This window comes from Castor canadensis, chromosome 14, assembly GCF_047511655.1.
Source record: "Castor canadensis chromosome 14, mCasCan1.hap1v2, whole genome shotgun sequence".
Lineage (NCBI taxonomy): Eukaryota > Metazoa > Chordata > Mammalia > Rodentia > Castoridae > Castor > Castor canadensis.
Window position 1 is genome coordinate 40,644,682 of NC_133399.1, and position 17,019 is coordinate 40,661,700.

Here is a 17,019-nt window from a genome sequence, read left to right on the forward strand (position 1 = left end):
CACGAACAAGGTGTACCATCTTTCCTTAAAGATTTGGCAAACCTCGCTCAAAACACCCTCTGGGTGGGCACCCTGTCTGCGGGATGGAGGTCTGCCGCCATAGCACCAGAGAAGCACACGTATTGAACTCAGGGCTTTGCACGTGCTAGGCGGGTGCTCTACTACTTGAGCCACACTGCCAGCTTGCTTTCTCGTCTTTTGGGTTTATTCTGTTCTCTTCAAGTTATTTGAACCTTGCTTCATTCGTTTGTAAAAGTTCTTGTTTTCAAAATTTGTTACAAGTGTGTTCAGGGCTATGAACTTTCCTCTGAGTGCTTCTTCGGCTGCACCCTAGAGGTCTGACATATGTGTATCCTGGATTGTTTAGTTTTTTAAAACCTTGTCGTGTTTATGTTTATTCTTTCCCCAGAGTTCGAGACTCACTTGAGCATGGGTATGGTCACCAGATGGCTTCAGACGTGGGGAGGAAACTGTTCTCAACCTGCCCCTCACCCTTCGCCTCAGTTTCTCCTCTGGGGAAGCCATTTAGGTCCGAAGTCTGGATCCTGGCTCCACCTTAGACCTACTGTGTGACTCCAGGTTGGTGCCTGCTCCTCTCTGAGCCTGTTTCCTCATGTATAAACTCGGCTGAGGACTCCTACCTCAGAGTCTGCCCACTGTTAGGAGAACTGCAGGTGGCCCCTGCAGGGCATGGGCTCTGGGTTCTTGGACCCACACCACCTTTCTGGGACCACATCTTTCTATTTCCCACCACAGGGATGGGACCAAGATGGGACAGGACTGGATGGGACTGGCAAGGGCGCAAGTAAGACTCCACCACGGCCCAGGGTCGGACGATGTTCCTTTAATACAAAGTCGATTTATCTACATACACAGGGGTAGAAATCCACCCAGCTGCTTCCTTTTGAATAAACAGTGTCGAAAGCAACGGCAGAGGCTCTTGTACAAAGAGGAAAACTCGCTCGCTCGCTCGCTCAGGTGGGGTGGGGAGGACTGTCCTGCGTGTGTCCCCACAGTCCTGGGGGGTAAGGGTCCATGGTGTGTGGCACACGGGGCCACTCTCAGAAAAGCAGGACCCTCTCCCCAGTGTCCAGTCCTCTGTGGCCCGAGCCCCCACTGCTCCACCCTCCAAACCATACTTGATATGTCTGAAAATTTCAAAACAAAAAAAAATAGCTAACAAGGGGGAAAAAGGAAAAGGCAGAACAGAAACTAGAGAGCGAGGCACACCGTTCGATGATGGGAAAAAGCCACAGAAGCCGGTGACAGGACAGCAACGCTCTCCAACACAACGGTGGCACGGGGCGTTTTCTACCATGAAAAAATAGACTGTCTTTCAACAGAATAAGCAAAGTTGTCCATTTTTAAAGTTGTTGACCGGCAAGTCTTTTTTTTTTTTCGTTTCTTTAAAAAAAAAAAAAATGAAAAAAAAAATACACTATTAAAAAAAAAAAAGAAAAAGGAAAATGTCACTGAATACAGTTACATGGGGAGTTTTGAAAGAAAGCAGGACTCTGACCCCAGGTCCCCGGGAGGTGGAGGGGTGGCTCGGTGGCCTGTGCCCTACCTCCCGTAGTTTGGGGAGCCCCCTTTTGCTCACCGCCCCCTCCCCCCACCCCGGAATCTGGATTTGGAAGTAAGTTGAGGAATGTCCCAAGTATCAGAAGGCGGCTGGTGCCAGGGTGGTTGCAGGGCTGTCCGGGGCCGTGCGGGGGACTCAAGGGACCGTGTTGTCCCCAGAGGCCAAGCTGGACCAATCTGCAGCCACTGCCGCCTCCTGCCCTGGCCGCTGGGGTCCAGGCCGTTGGCGGTGGTGCGGCCAGGGCTCAGGGCTTTAAGTGGCATAGTGGTCGAAGCTCCCGAGATACTCCAGCGCCGCCTGGTAGCAGAACTGGTACTCGTCCTGGGAAAAGGGGAGGACGGGCTCTGTGGGCACCTCCCCTGCTCCAGCACCTCCCAGGGCTCCCCACTGCTGGACGAGAACCCCAGCCCCTCTGCTCTTGCTGCCAGCCGTCCCCTTACCATTCCCACAGCCCAGCTCAGGGCAGGGGCTCCTCAAATGCGGGGAGCAATGTCTCTCTCCCCAGTCTGCCTGGAGCCTCAACTGAGCAGTGCGGCTGCTTACCAGAGGCAAAGTCCCTGGCAAGGAGTCTGTGACTCCAGCTTTGTCCCCAAGGGCTGGGAAGTGCTTGAGGACATGGTTAGGTAAGCCAAATCTGATTGTGGGGAGTTCCCTCCCACTCTGGGCCTCAGTTTCCCCGTGTATACATTGGACAGTGGCAGGAATTTTAAGATCTGTGGTGCTGGTAGGGCAGCACTTGGGTACAAGTGTGGACTCCTCCCCGGCCGGCAGTCACGGAGGAGGAAGCTGAGGCTGGGGCTGGTACCTCCGTCTGCACCATGGCCGGCCTCTGGGTCCGCAGCATCTTCACCGTCTGGAAGATGTCCACCACGCCCTCATAGCGCATGCGCTCCAGCACGATGCTCAGCGAGATGAAGACGCCCGTCCTGCCCACGCCGGCACTGGGGGAGGGGGGCATGGCAGGTCAGCCATGCAAGGGAGCCCCAAGCCAGGGCAGTGTCCCCTGGCCCCAGGTCCCAGAGTCCCACGCTCACCTGCAGTGCACGGAGATGGGGCCGTCCTGGCCGAACTGCTCCTTGGTCTTGTGCACCTGGCCGATGAAGTCGATGAAGCCCTCTCCCGACTTCGGCACGCCCTGCTCCGGCCAGTCTGTGAACTGGAACTGCCGGACCGTCCGCGACTGGCCATCCTGGGACAGACACAGAGCGCTTGGTCCTACTGCTGGTGGTGCTGGGGGTCGGGCTGTCCCCACCTGCCACCCCCCGTCCTGTTCCTGTGACCAGCCAATGCTACACTGCCCCCTGCCCTGTGCACAAGAATACAGGGTCCCCGTCTCCCACTGGGAGGCCAACCCATCATCCCACACCGACACCTATGCTGTCCACCTGCGTGGGCCGAATGCTCCTTTCTGCCCATCCCCAGTCCTGCCCACCACACCCAAGGGGACACGGGGTACCTTCATCCTGTGCCAGTGTCCGCCCTGCCTGGCCCAGGATCCCACTTCCCTTTGTCACCCATGGGCACCATCTGCCCCCACTGGCACTGGAAACCCTTCACCATCTACATCCAGCACTCCTTCCATCCTGCCTCACCCAGAGGGGCCATCGTTCACTGCCCACCAGGAGTAACCTGTTATCACCACCACCCTTCACCTCAGGACACCATCTTTCCCCACCCCCATCACCAATCCGTCCTCCCCTGGGCCCAGCAGGTCCATGTGAAACCATCCCCCACTGTGCACTCCACCACGGTCTCCATCACCTTCTGTCACCCAACACTGTTACTGCCCACAGGTAACTGGCCTCAGCCATCTGATGACCCCCTGTGCCCCCAGCCCCACCCACTCCCCTTCCCAGTCCCTTCTCTCTCAGCCAGCAGAGCCAGGCCGCACACCATGGGTCCCTGCCATCCGCCACCTGCCGCCACCACTGATAACTCAGACCTCTTTGCCACCCAAGGGCTCGTCTCTGGTCCTTGTCTAATCTGTCCTTCTCCATCTCGTCCCCTGACCCCTACTGTTCTGGCCTCACTGCTCACCACAGTGCCGGTTGTGTGCCCACCCTCCAGTATGGCGGCTAGAGATGCCTGGAGGCCCAGTCCCCAGTGTCCTCAAGTCCACTCCCTGGTCAGTCAGGAATGAGTGGCCTGCGCCCATTCCTACTCCAGGCCTTGGCTTGTACCACGGGATGCCACCTCCGGACGCGAGGGCATCCAGCGGGGCCAGGTTACGGGGCTGAGATGCCGGGGAGAGCGGTAAACCTGTCCTGAGTGAACTGAGAGGCTCCGTCGGTCTCTTCCGGAACCGTAAGGCAAGTACATCTTCCCTCCCCCCAAGTTTCTGCGTCACAGCCACCAAAAGTCAAGGCCAAGCCCCGGGCAGCCCATCCCCCACTCACCCGGGCGTCCGTGACCTTGAACTCCCTCAGGATGTACTGGGGCATGTTGTACTCCGCCATGGGGTCCACCACAAAGTACTGGTAGCGGGCAGAGCGCTCAGCTGGCCAGTACTGGTGACACTTCTCCTGTTGGGGGACGGCCACCGTCAGCCCCCAGCTGCCCCCACCCCGGCCTCGCCCCTCGCTCCTGTGCACTCACCCGGCCAATCTCACGCAGCTTTGTAAGCATGACCACAATGGTGGAGTTGTTCTCCCACAGCATACGCCAGAAGTCCTCGGTGGTCTCCGCCAGGGGCCCCTGCGTGGCAATGTAGGCCTTCTGCTGCCTGTGGAGGGGACCCGAGGGGTCACGGCCAGCCAGGGCTCCATGCGCTCAGGGATGCTTGCCCAGCCCACTGCCTCATCCCCAGAGGTTCTCTTCTGACCACAGGGATCCGCCAGCCTCTGGTGGATCCTCCTGGAAGAGGCCACTCATGTCCCCGTGCCCACCTGCTGCTCCTCCATCCTCCCAGTGCTGCCACTCAGCCACATCCAGTCGTGTGCACGGGCTACACGCTCTCACCCCCGGCCTTTGCATAGACAGCGCCCTCTGCCTGGACCCCCCTCCCAAGGCCACAGTCTCCTAACCGCAGGGCCACGAACATTGGAGGCGTCTGGCATGAGGTACCATGTTAAGCAGTGTTCCTGGACTCCACCCACCCCGGACATCATTAAGGGATTGTCACCCCAACTGCCATTATGATCAGCAAAAACACCCCCACTGTTGGGTGTGTTGACCACGCCTGTAATCCCAGCACTCAGGAGGCTGAGGCAGGAGGATCGTGAGTTCCAGGCCGACCTGGGCTACAAAATGAGACCCTGTCTCAAGATACGAAGGGCTGGGGAGATGTGGCTCAGTGGTGAGTGCCTGTGTGGCATGCATGAGGCCCTGGGTTCCTCCCCAGCACCCCGACACACACAAAGTGTCCCCAGACAGCTAAGTATCTCCTCGGCAGCCAAGCTGCCATAGAAGGAAGCGCATTACAGACAGCAGCCATCAGTTAAACGAATATCGAGAGATTCCATCCACCCAGCCCCAGCACCGGGGGCTGCCGGTGCCCATCTCCCACTGGATTGGGGTCCCCTGAAGGCCAGGCTCAGATCCTGCCCGGGCCCGGACACGGGGTCTTGGTACCTGTAGCCATCGATGAAGCTGGCGTTGATGTAGTCGGAGCCCTCCACGCCGCGGATGGGCTGTAGGCAGACCCGCGTGCTCTCGTATGGCATGATGTTCACCAAGCGGCTTTTAAACTTGTTACAAGGCAGATTGGCACTGATAAAACGGGAGGTGTGGGCCTTGGAGTTGGCCAGCCGCTGTGGAGACAGAGGCCGGGACAGCTATCGGGAGGGGGCCTGCTTCCCACAGCCAGGGGCCACCCTGCCCTGCTCCTCAGGCCCCTTACCACCCCAACACAGCTGCTGCCACCTGGCCATCACCTTGAACTCCAGTTCCATGCCGGTGACATGCTCGCCTGGCTCCACCTGTGCCAGCTTCTGGATGTAGGTGTAGAGGCTGCGTGCGGGGACCTCGGTGTTGCCACAGCCCACGGCCTCCAGCAGCGCTTCGTGGATGAAGCTGTACTGGTCCTCGGTCTGGACCATGTAGTTACGCTGTGACCGCATCAGTGTCACGTGTCCATACACGTCCACCGTCTTCTCTGGCTTGATCCGTTCCAGCATGGCGTCGATGACGATGAAGCAGCCCGTGCGGCCCACGCCAGCACTGTGGGGATAGCCGCGTGGCGGTCAGGGGCTGTGGGGCCCAGGGGACAAGGGTGGGATGGGGACAGAGATGGAGGCAGGCGCACCTGCAGTGGACCACTACGGGGCCGGCGTCAGGCGGGTTGCACGTCTTCACTCTCCGTAGGAAAGCCAGGAAGGGCGTGGGGTACTCAGGGACGCCATGGTCAGGCCACGCCGTGAACTGGAAGTGGCGGACCTCACGTTTCTCGCTGGAGCCATTCTGGAGACCACAGAGGTGTCACCGTGGGCGTCACCATGGGCTAAGAACCCTCAGCCGCACCTCAGCCCTCTCGGTGTGTGTGTGGTTCCTGTGGGACCTCACGGACAACACAGACCCAACCTATGTCCACCCCAGTCACCTGTCTCAGCTGACGGTTGGTGGTTCTGTCCTTCCAGGTGTGCTGGCCACAACTTGGGGGTCACCCTCACCCCCCTCGCCTCCCACACCCAACAAATCAGCTGATACAGTCAGCTCTGCCTCCCACATCTGGCCCAAGCCTGCTGCTTCTCATGCCCCCAACGTGCAGACCTCTAACCACTGTCCAGGTTCTGTCCCCCCAACAACCAAAGCCTGTCCTCCCCCAGCTTCCAGGGGGCACGGTGAGCACTGAGTCAGCCCCTCCCTCCGCCACCCACAGCCCTCCATGGCTCCCGCCTCCCTCAGGCTCAAAGCCCAAGTCCTCCCTGCAGCCCACAGGGCCTTGCACGACCTGCCTGTCCCCTCCCTGCCTCCTCCCTCCGTCCCCCTCGCTCCCTCTGCTCCTTGGTGCTCCTCCATCACCCAGGCTCATCCTGCCCCAGGGCCTTTGCACAGGCTGTGCCTCTGCCTGGAATGCTGTTCCCCAAGACCTCCCCACAGCTCTCTCGCCTTCTCCAGGCTCCCCGTCACACACCTGCCACTCTCCCCTCTGCGTCACCCCTCCGCTCTGCATGGATTTCTCATATTTCACCTACTTTTATCTGCACTGTCACAGCGTCAGCCCCACGAGGAGGACATTTTGCCTGTCTGTGCTGTGTGCTTCGTGTGAGTGAGTGAACCGAGCTCGCACCCCGTCCTGCTTATCTACTCAGTTTTCTGGCCCTTGAGTCAGGGAAGCACTTCATGTTGTGAGAGACCCAGACACTGTCACAGGTGTTGGGGCCAGCAGCACCTCCCTCCCCGACATGGACAGCACCAATTCAGAGACTGATACGGGACAGAAGGGCCTGCGTCATGGACCCCAGCCATCAGTTAAACTCGGTGAGGCCCGAGAGAACCCTGGGTTTGACTGAAGGAAAGGGCACGGGTTCATTGCTAAGTTGGGGTCTACCCCAGCTCTGTCCTGCCGGGGCTGGAACCTCAGTTTCCCCCTCCACGACAGCAAGGTCAGCCTGGGGGACGGGACAGGCCCTGCAGGGCCCACCTTGTGCAGGGAGAAGGTCCTCACGCAGAACGTGGCAAGCTCAATGGTGTCCAGCAGGGTGACCTGGATGAAGCCGTAGGTCTCCGTGCCCCGGTTGGGCCAGTACTGGTCGCATTTGATCTGCACCGGGTGGGCGAGAGGACGGGGCGGTGAGCACGGGCGGGAGCTGACGGGGCTCCGGGGCCACGGTGCCCAGGCCTCACCCGTGACTTCTCCTCCAGCCGCGTCATCATGACGATGGTGGCCGACCGCTGCTCCCACACCATCCGCCAGAAGTCGCCGAAGGTCTCAGGCAGAGGCCCCTGCGTGGCGATGTATGCGTTCTGCCGCCGGTAGCCGTCCACGTAGTTGGCATTGATGTAATCACTGCCCGCGACGCCTGTGGCCAGGCGAGAGACAGGGACGCATGGGGTGCGCCGTCCGGGGGGCTCCCCGTGAGTGTCCCTAATGTGTCTTCACGGCCACCGTGGGGAGTATCCTGCGTGATTTTTCTATGCTGCCATTACAGCCGTGGGGGACTGGGTCATTTCCTATAGTAGAGCCGTTCCGCACTAGGACAGGCGGAATCACGTTAGGGACAGCAGCCACCAGTCACATACATCTTTAAAGATGCCCGGCAGCTTTCAGCTGGCACTGGACCGGCTCCATGACCATCGGCCCTCGGGTGTCCGGAGGGACCTGGGGTGCGTAAGCTTGCTGTGGCGAGAGGGCAAGGGCACAGGGAGCCCGCGGCCTGCACGCTACCTTCGATGGGCTGCAGGAGGACGCGGGAGTGGTCATAGGCAATGACGTTGGCGTAACGGTTCTTGGGCTTGTTCACCTCCAGGTTGGAGTGCTCCCACGTGAACTGCTGCCCGGGGTCGATGGACTGCGGAGGACAGGGAGGGTGTCAGGGTGGCACTGGAGGGCGGGGGAGGGTGGGGGTGGCCAGGGCGGCTCACCTCGTACTCTTGGGAGAGCTTGAGGCTGTCGTTGGCCTTCAGCCGCTCCGTGTGCTCCGCCATGTCCGTGATAGGAATGGGGGGGTGGCTGAGCATGCCTGCAGAGAGCAGAGCCGCGGTGTGGCGGTCACCTGGCAGCCAGCAGGCCAGGGCAGGGAGTTTATGGTGTGAGTCTGCCATGGGCGAGCGGCGGTTAGAAGGGGGTGGCAGGGCAGGGCTCAGCAGGAAGGATTCAAGGCCACCACCCCAACCTTGGTCCATCCCAGTCCCCAACCCAGCTGGGGGGTGGAGAGGTGGGGGATGGGACTCCCCGGGGGGCATCAAGCTCCCAGTGCCTGGTGGTGAGAAGCAGACAAGAGGCAGAGATGGAGCAAAGCAGCTGGCGTGGCCTTTGGAGATGGGGGGGCAGGGTGAGTCCCCTTGCTGGGCTGAGAGGCCATGTGGTCCTCTGCCGTGGGGACTCAAGGGTGAGGTGAGTCAGGGCGCAGTGTGTGTGGCACTGACCCCGTGTGACCCTCCTTATCCTTTGTAGCTCACAAGACGAGGCTAGAGTGGGTGGGGGGGTCTCCCTTCCCAGTACCTGCGTCTGCAGACCCCACGTGCACCCAGGCCCTGACATTCCAGGCTGGCTGGTGGACACCTGCTACTCTGAATCCCACCCTCCCTGGGTCACCTAAGGGGCCTTTGGGGCCTGCCCGTCACAGGGGCGTCTCCCCCAGTCCCCTGCCACACGCGCAGTCACGACGGCCACCTAAGGGCCCAGCGCCGGTGGGCGGACGCACAGAGACAGGAGGCAGATGGAGAAACCGAGGGTGAAAACAAACAGGGTGAGAGGAGGCCGAGAGCGGAGGTGAACTAACTTTCCGAGTGGAACCCCGGCTCCCCGAGGGGGCGGCTGAGGCCCGAATCTGCAGAGACAGCAAACGGCAAATAAATGAAAGCCCAGGGCCATCGTCCCCACACCCCTCGCTGCGGCTGCAGACGCAGGGGACACAGCCACCCAATCGGAGAGGGACTCTCATGGACGGCTGGGCCCCGGCCTGAGAACCCACGGTGGCGGTTTGCTGGGCATCCTACAGGCTGGTTTTTAGCCACCACTCTGGGAAGACCCCAAAGATTTAGGCTTGTCTGTCCAGTGTCGCCCACCCCAGACCGCCTGGCCCTGGGTCCCCTGTTGAGGCCAACAGAGGGGAACTGGGTGACAGTGGATGCAGGATGATAGGGGGCAGGGGAAGGACAGGTGGGCCTATGCCATGAGCTTGAAGGGGGACAGCGGTCATCAGTTACACATTTAAGTTCCTCATCTGGATGGAAACAGAATCGACAGAAGCTACTCAGAGGCAGAAAAGTGACGTGAGCACGTTAAGGGGGACACGTAAGACTGACTCCATGTAATCCGCTTGGGAGAGTGTGGCTATCCGTTAAATACGAATGGTTAACACTGTGACTTGGATAAAAACCGAGGTGACATAAGCCAGTCCAGAGACAAGAAAGAGAAGAGAACACAGTAGGGGTGATAAATGAGTGATCCCTTCAGGGGTACAGCAGCCACCATGAGAGCCAAAGTGACCCAAGACAGGCCAGAGACAGAAGAGAGGACGCGTTAGGAAGAACGTGTGGAGTCATGCTTCTTTCCGGAGGACAGCAGCGATCAGTTAAACACAAATGTGCAAAATCTCCATTCGGTCGGAAACAGAGTTGACACAAACACGTTGAGACACACAGGCAGTCATGCCGGGAGCCCAGAGGCCATTTGTTAAATACAAAACCCGTTACTTGGTTAGAAGCAGCTGGCATGAGCCCGTGAGGAGGGAGACGGGGGGTGATCATCGCACACGAAGATGACCAAGGGTAAAGACCTTGACTGGCTGCTCCCATCAGGCATGGCAGCTGACTTTCTGAAGCCTGGGAATCTACAGGGAACTGTGAAGGGGGAGGGAGAGCCAGAGCCCCTGCTGCCACAGAGGGCAGAGGTGGAGGGCATGGGGCAGGGGGGTGTCGTTTCTGTGCTTTGCTGGGGACACGCCCCAAGGCCAGTGTGGGAGAGGTCCAAGAACCACCCTCAAATCCACCAAGGGCCCTCACGCCCGAGGTGCAAACAGAAGCGCTGCTCTTTCTGTCAAAAGCAGTGGTGTTTAGCCTCTCTTTTTAATTTATAAAAAGCTATTTTTTTAGGCTCCTGGAGAAGACAGCCACTATCAGTTACATGTGACTTAAAAATGCTTCATTTGGTTCTGTGGAGAACCAACCGTGAGAGTTCCAAGCTCAGATCAAGATGGGGTGGGAGCTATTTGGAAATCCAGAATTCAATAGCACCCCACAGATTCAGAAGGGGCCAGGTGAGGGTTCCCACCATGACGGCTCGCTTTTCCCGCCCGCAGTTACCTTCCCATGGGTATCATCCCTGGCATCTGGGATCAGTACATACCTGGAGTCTGGAAGTTAATGCGCCTCATTTCCACGGGGTCTTTGGGGTGGTGGGGGGCGAGGTCGGCGTTGTTCAGCAGGCATTTGGTGCGGGGCTCCGAGTCCTTGCGTTTACTTCAGGGGGAGCAAGGGGGACAGCCCAGTACAGACCAGTGTGAGTCCATGGTGCACATGTGCACACAACTTGGAAGTGTGGGAGGAAAGGGGCCACATACACTGAATCCTGCTCCCCGTTACAGCCCCAGTGCTGAGTCCCAATTCCAAGCCCTGATCCTAGCTAAGCCTTGATTCCCACTGGCTCCTAATTGTAGACTGAGCCTTGATCCCTGATAAACCCCAATCCCAGCTGAGCCCTAATCCCATACTGATCCAGGCTCCCAGTCAACCCAAATGCTGAATCCCAATTACTAGTCTTGTTCCTACACCAAGACTCAATCCCAGCTGAGTCCTAATTCCAGACCAAGCTTTGATCCCATCCAAACCCTAATCCTAGACTGAGCCTTAATCCCCAAATGAGCCTTGATTCCGGTAAGCCCCAATCTGAACCTTGATCTGAACCTTGATCCCAGGACCACACAGACACACCTGCCACCTGCTGGATTGGCCAGGCCTCTGCCCCACCACAGGCACAATTCTGTCCCATTCCCCTCCTCATCCTTCTGCCTCAACTTCAGGCCTCAAGGGTGCAGGACCAGCTCTTACCTGTCAGGTTTACTGTTCCCCAATGGATGCAGGCAGGAGGAGGAAGGAAAAGAACAGAGGTGAGGATGCGTTGACCATAAAGGGCCCCTTCTGTGAGTGGGGGTGGCCTCCTTAACCTCTGACCTGTGGGCTCCTTATCTGGGAAGTGGGACTCACCCTTCCTGTCTGGACCCTGCTATGTGGGGCATGGCAGGTCTGCCTTGGTTTGTGGGAGGTGCCTCCCCCCACACCCTGGTAGGTTAACAGGAGCTAAGCCACAGATCTGCTCTGAACCCAGCGTGGCTAGTGCCAGGCTGTGTGACTGATAAAGTCACAGACGGGCTCAACCTCTCTGTGGGTTTCCCGGGGTGATGACGGCACTGGGTACTCACTTCTTGTAGAGAAGGATGGCGATCACGATGCAGATGATGAAGACCACGGCCAGCACAGGCCCCACCACCCAGATGAGTCCCTCTTCACCGTCCACGATGGGCTGGGGGTCCGGGTTGTCCAGCTGGAAGGGGTCTGAGAAGGGACTGGCTGCGAATGTCTGTGGGAACAGAGAGGGGCTCTGTCAGTGTCAGGTTAAGTTCTTCTCAGACACAAATGTGCCCCTGCCCTGGTCTACATCCCCCTGACCGCAGTGGCCTGGATGGCCTTGTCACTGCCACTTTTCACCCTCCTCCACCTCGGCCATGCCAAAATCCTTTCTGACCTTCTGCCACGTGAAAATCTTGGGTGCCTTTTCTTGTTACCTACTCATCCCTCAAAGCCCCAGCTCCAAGGTCTCTTCCTCCAGGAAGACTTCTCAAGATCCCCTCTACCCCAAGTCCTTTCCTCCATCCAGAGGATGAAGGGAGAGCTGTGCAGGACTTACGGGCTCGCTCTTCTGCAGCACAGCAAGCACGAACAGGACGTAGCGGTGGCCGGGCTCCAGGCCCCGGTTGTCAAAGCCACCATATTGCTTCTGGTTCCCAGGATGGAAGACAGCGGGCAGGATGGAGAAGCGGGCGGCAATGTATGGCCGGGGCACCTCCAGCTGGCGCGAGTGCCGCAGGCTGCGCCTCTGCAGCCGGGAGATGTCCTGGATGAGCTGGGGAACAGAGGCGTGGGTGGCTCAGAGCTCGGCTGGGCACAGCTGAGCCCATGAACACTGGGATGGCCCAGGCCCAGGCCTCACCTCCTCCAGATCCATATCCTCTGGGCTGCCCAGAGGGGTCAGGAACTGGCCACCTCGAGACTTGCGCAGTGGCACCATCACGATGAAGTAGCTCCTGAAGAGGGGGAAGAGACACAGGGCTTCGGTAATGATCTGTTTCTGTGCCAGGCCTCAGGTGACCCCAGTTCCCAATTCAAGCTCCAGCCCTTGGATCATGCTGTGCCTTCTGCCTGCAAGGCTTACTTCATGCAGGTCTGGTATTGAACTCCTGTACCTCCTTCAAAGCCCCAGCTTCAATGCCTACATATTCTGGTAGCCCTTAATTCTCTGCCTCTCAGAGTCCTATCCTTCCCACTGTGCACTGCTAGTGCTGTCTCTCCACCAGCCTGGAAACCCAGAACCTAACCCTTAAAGGGACCCTCACATTGCCCACTAGAGAGAAAGGCTTATGGTGTCAGATCTACAGGCGCGAGAAACACGGTCCTTGTTGTAGAGACAGGCGAGGCAATGGCACAGAGAAGCTGTGTGGCTTAACCCAGTCACAAAGTGGGCAGTGGACAGGGCAGATGGGAGCTCAGGGGGCAGGGTAAGCGTACAGCACAGGCACGGGGCTCTGGCCATCGGGCAGGTACACCACGATGAAGCCATCGGAGTCAGGCTTAGGGGCGACACTGGGCTTGCCACTCAGCAGGTTGAAGGCAGTCCAGGCGGTGACCGTCTGCTGCAAGCCACCCAGGCTGCTGCCGCGGTTGGTGAGGACGAAGTTGTAGAAGGTGTGCGGCTTAAGGTGCGTGATGAGCTTCTTGGTGGTGCGGCCGTCCACGTCCAGTGTGAGTCCGTTGTACTGGATCTGCAGGCCGGGGTGTCTCAGCACCTGACCCTGGCTCAGTACCTGAGCCTAACCCTGACCCCAGGCTGAGCTCAATCCCAGCTGATCCCTGATCCCAGCCTGATCCCAGACTCAGCCCTAACCCCAGACTAAACCTGGTTCCAAGCAGAGCTCCAACTCTGAGCCTCAATCCAAGCTGAGCCACTATTCTAGACTGGGCCCTAACTCAGCAACAACTGAACTGAATCCCAGTTTGAAAAAACAGAGTCCAAACTCAGAATGAGCCCTGATCTCAAGACTCAGCACCCCCACAGCCTGAGCCTTAATCTCAGCTGAGCCCTAATCCCAGACCAAGTACCAACTCTGAGCCCTAATTCAGCAACCCAACTGAGCTCTGGTTCCAGGGAAATCCCCAATCTGAGTCTCCTGATTAAGCCTTGATCCCAGGATTGACAACAGCTTCAGATTGAACCTTGGTCTGACAGAGCACCAAGTAAGTCTAGGTCCCGATTCTGACTGAGCCTTGGTCCTAAACTGAGAGTTTAGGACCAGTTTGAACTCCAATTCCAAACAAACTCTGACCCCAGGCTAAGACCCAATCATAGACAACCCTGGTTGTAGGCTGAGCTCCAACTCTGAGTCTCAATTCTGACCAAGTCTGGATCCTAAGCTAAGCCTCATTTTCAACTGGGCTCTCATCCCAGGATGAGATCTGATTCACCACCAACCCCAGACTGAACCCTGGTCTCAAGCAGAGCCCCAACTCTATTCCAATTCTGATTGAGCTCTGATCCCAGACTGAGTCTCAATTCTCACTGAACCATGGTCCTACGCAGAGACCCAACTTTGGGCTCTAATTCTGACTGAGCCCTGATCCCAGGCTTAACACTCTCTGCAGTCTAAGCCCTAATCCAGCTAAACCCTGCTCCTAGGCCAAGTCCCACCTCTGACTGATGATCCCTGCTCCCAGGCTTAGCATGTAGCACAAACTAGGCCCTGATCCCAGGCTCAGTACCCACCACAGACTAAGCCCTAATCCTAGGTGATCTCAGGCTGAATCCCATCTTTGACTGATTCCTGATCCCAGGCTCAGAACCCTCCACAGACTGACCCCTGAGCTCAGCCAAACCCTGATCCCAGCCAAGTCCCACCACTGACTGATCCCTAATCCCAGGCTTAGTGCCCCACCCCTACAGACTGAACCCTAATCCCAGATGAATCCAGGTTCAGTCCCTTCTCTGACTGATCCCTGATCCCAGGCTTAACACCCACTGCATACTGAGCTCTGATCCCAACTGAGCCCGCCTGCTACTGGCTGCTGTGCACACCTTGTAGGGCGTGGGCGAGTTGTGGTTGTCTGGGAACTCCCAGCTCAGCAGCACGGACGTCTTCATGATCATCTTCACTTTGAAGTTTTTGGGTGAGACTGCAGGAAGAGAGATGAGGAGCCCGTGAGTGGTGGGTACAGGTGACAGGTATGGTGGGGTGGGGCGGCCCAGGCGCTCCCTGTTGTTGGCTGTGCCTGTGGCCTTCCTGCCTGGCCCTGGCCCGGCCCTGCCTGCCCTAGCCCAGGTCCCTGCTGTAGAGACGGCGCGGCTGCAGAGAGAAGCAGGAGGCGGCGATGGAGGGGATGAGGGTGGAGTGGCGGCGGTGCCACCGAGGCACATCCCACCTGTGCCAAAACGGGCGCCTCGGGGTCCAGACTCGCCTGAGCATCATGGAAGCAGAAAAGTGGCCACTTACCTGGGCAGGGGGAGGGGGGAAGGGTGGCCGGGCCGAGGCCCGTCGGCTGTGCGGGTCGCCGTGCGCCTGCCTACCTTGGTCCCGCAGGAACGTGCGGTAGCGGACAGGGGGGCTGTAGGGGCCGGGGCCCCGGCGCGTGTGGGCTCGAACTTGGAGGTCATAGGCCGTGTCGGGCTTGAGGCCCTGCAGGGTGAGCGCGTTCTCGGCCCCCGGCTCAGCCGCCGCTGGCAGCTCAGTCTCTCGGGCAGGGCCCAGGGCGCCAGCCTCTCGCACGGCTACTGTGTACTTGACAATGGCCCCGTTGCGTTCAGCGGGCACTGGCGGTAGCCAGCGCAGCAGGACGGTGCCGGCCGACGCGTTGCCGGCTGCCTCGAGGATGTGCGGGTGGCCGCGGGGTGCGTCCTCGGGGACGCTCAGTACCTCAGTTGCCTCCTCGCCCAGGCCGACGCGGCTGCGGGCCGCCAGCCGGAACACGTAGGTGGCCCCCTTGTGCACGCCGGCTGCCGCATAGTGGTCCTCGGTGGCCGGGAACTCGAGCGTGGCTAGCGGCATTGAGTCCTCACGGCCGAACTGCAGGCGGTAGCCAAGCACCTCGTCGTTGCCACCGCTGGCCGGGGGCTCCCAGCGGGCCAGCAGGCTGCCCTCCGGCGTGTGCTGCACCGACAGGGTGGGGCGGCCCAGCACTGCAGGGACAGAGCCAGTGTCAGCTTTAAAAATGTCTCGACCTGAAGGGCTGCAGGAGGGGAGACTCCGGGAGGCCTGGAGGGAGGTGCAGGTGAGTGGGACAAATGCAAAGGCCCCAGGATGCACTGGGTGTGTGAAAGAACAGGAACAGAATGGAGGACTCAACACCTGACCAAGGCCAGCAGTCCTGAGTCCTGCACGGCCTTCACCTGCTGACCTCCTCCCAGGACCAGCTGCATTGTTCCTAATTGCCACTGTTGGAACCTGATCAGCTCCCACGTGATGGACACAGTGGTGACCAGAACCCTGTCCCTGCTCTGTGGCTGTCACAGTGTGGTGAGAAGTCAACCTGCCTCAGAGGTTCTGGGGTTACGTTGAAAAAAAGGACAAAGCAGGGCTGTCCAATGACACCAGAGTTCTCTACTGCAGGACTTATCAGGGCTGCTATGAACACCCCGGGCAAAGGACGGGCGCAGTGGGTTCAGTTTAGCAAACATGGCTCTGAAACAGTGTCCCTGAGGAAGGGGTGGTGGGGCAAATGGTTCCCAGACCATGGCCTGTCAAGCTGGATTCCCTCTCCGTAGCTCGGATAAAGGAACTGCCTGGGGAAAGGCTGGGAAGGGACAGAGGCCGGGGTCAGAGTGTTACTTTCAACCTGGCAGGAGCTCAGGGTGCAAGGAAGGAAGTGGTGACAGCTCAGATGGGGGTGGGAGGGCCACACTGGGTCCTGATGCTCGTCTGAGCTACCCGCACTCCTCTGCTGTCACTGTCCCCTGGCTGGTGCCTCCTGCCCCCATGTAGCCACAAGGACTCTGGGAGGAATGCCCTGGTCCTCATGGAGGCAAAAGAGCTGCGGGTGAGAGCAGTCTCATACCTGCTCCCTTGGTCACCACCACCTTGGGTTTGCTGCGAGCGCCATCGCCCTTCATGGTGTACGCGGCTACTGTGATGGAGTACGCAGTCTCCGGCTGCAGGTTTGTGATGATCATTTCCTGTGGGGAGGGGCGGAGTCAGCACTACTGGGGCTGGGGCTGGGACCAGCCCTGCCCACACCCTTTCCACGACCAGCACAACCAAGGGGGACACAGGGTCCAGCCGGGGCAGACGTGCACACAGCTCATGCGGAGTCCACGAGATGCACACGCCACATACGGCTCACATGGACTCATGCAGCCTGTCCTCACATCGCAGCCAGAGGGCAACCGTGAGTACTGAGTCAGGTCCCTCTCTCTTCTGCCCTCCTTGGCTCCCATCTCCCTAAGAGTCAAAGCCCAAGTCCTCCTGCATCCTGGAGGGCCCTGCACGACCTGCCTCCTCCTCCATGTGCCCCGCCACTCTGCTCCCTCTGCTCCAGCCACATGGGCCTCCTCACTGTTCCTCCATCACACCAGG

General features: G+C 59.2%; 1 protein-coding gene across 5 annotated transcripts in view; it reads right to left on the reverse strand.

The window, feature by feature from the left end:
• Window positions 1–828: 828 nt before the first annotated feature.
• The window catches only part of Ptprs (protein tyrosine phosphatase receptor type S), a 57,169-nt gene continuing 40,978 nt past the window's right edge, over window positions 829–17,019 (reverse strand). For 2 of the 5 annotated variants that reach the window (XM_074054387.1, XM_074054389.1), the window contains 22 exons: window positions 16,502–16,619; window positions 15,018–15,626; window positions 14,529–14,626; window positions 12,968–13,221; window positions 12,393–12,486; window positions 12,090–12,305; window positions 11,605–11,762; window positions 11,234–11,245; window positions 10,533–10,645; window positions 8,965–9,012; window positions 8,105–8,202; window positions 7,908–8,031; window positions 7,367–7,542; window positions 7,164–7,283; window positions 5,826–5,980; window positions 5,455–5,740; window positions 5,153–5,331; window positions 4,178–4,304; window positions 3,979–4,104; window positions 2,617–2,771; window positions 2,388–2,523; window positions 829–1,903 (listed from right to left, as the gene is read on the reverse strand). In XM_074054387.1, coding sequence (XP_073910488.1) covers window positions 1,835–1,903; window positions 2,388–2,523; window positions 2,617–2,771; window positions 3,979–4,104; window positions 4,178–4,304; window positions 5,153–5,331; window positions 5,455–5,740; window positions 5,826–5,980; window positions 7,164–7,283; window positions 7,367–7,542; window positions 7,908–8,031; window positions 8,105–8,202; window positions 8,965–9,012; window positions 10,533–10,645; window positions 11,234–11,245; window positions 11,605–11,762; window positions 12,090–12,305; window positions 12,393–12,486; window positions 12,968–13,221; window positions 14,529–14,626; window positions 15,018–15,626; window positions 16,502–16,619 — 3,471 coding nt within the window. In that variant the 3' untranslated portion in view covers window positions 829–1,834. The remainder of the gene's footprint in view (window positions 1,904–2,387; window positions 2,524–2,616; window positions 2,772–3,978; window positions 4,105–4,177; window positions 4,305–5,152; window positions 5,332–5,454; window positions 5,741–5,825; window positions 5,981–7,163; window positions 7,284–7,366; window positions 7,543–7,907; window positions 8,032–8,104; window positions 8,203–8,964; window positions 9,013–10,532; window positions 10,646–11,233; window positions 11,246–11,604; window positions 11,763–12,089; window positions 12,306–12,392; window positions 12,487–12,967; window positions 13,222–14,528; window positions 14,627–15,017; window positions 15,627–16,501; window positions 16,620–17,019) is intronic. The other 3 variants (XM_074054390.1, XM_074054388.1, XM_074054391.1) reach the window with 2 other exon arrangements.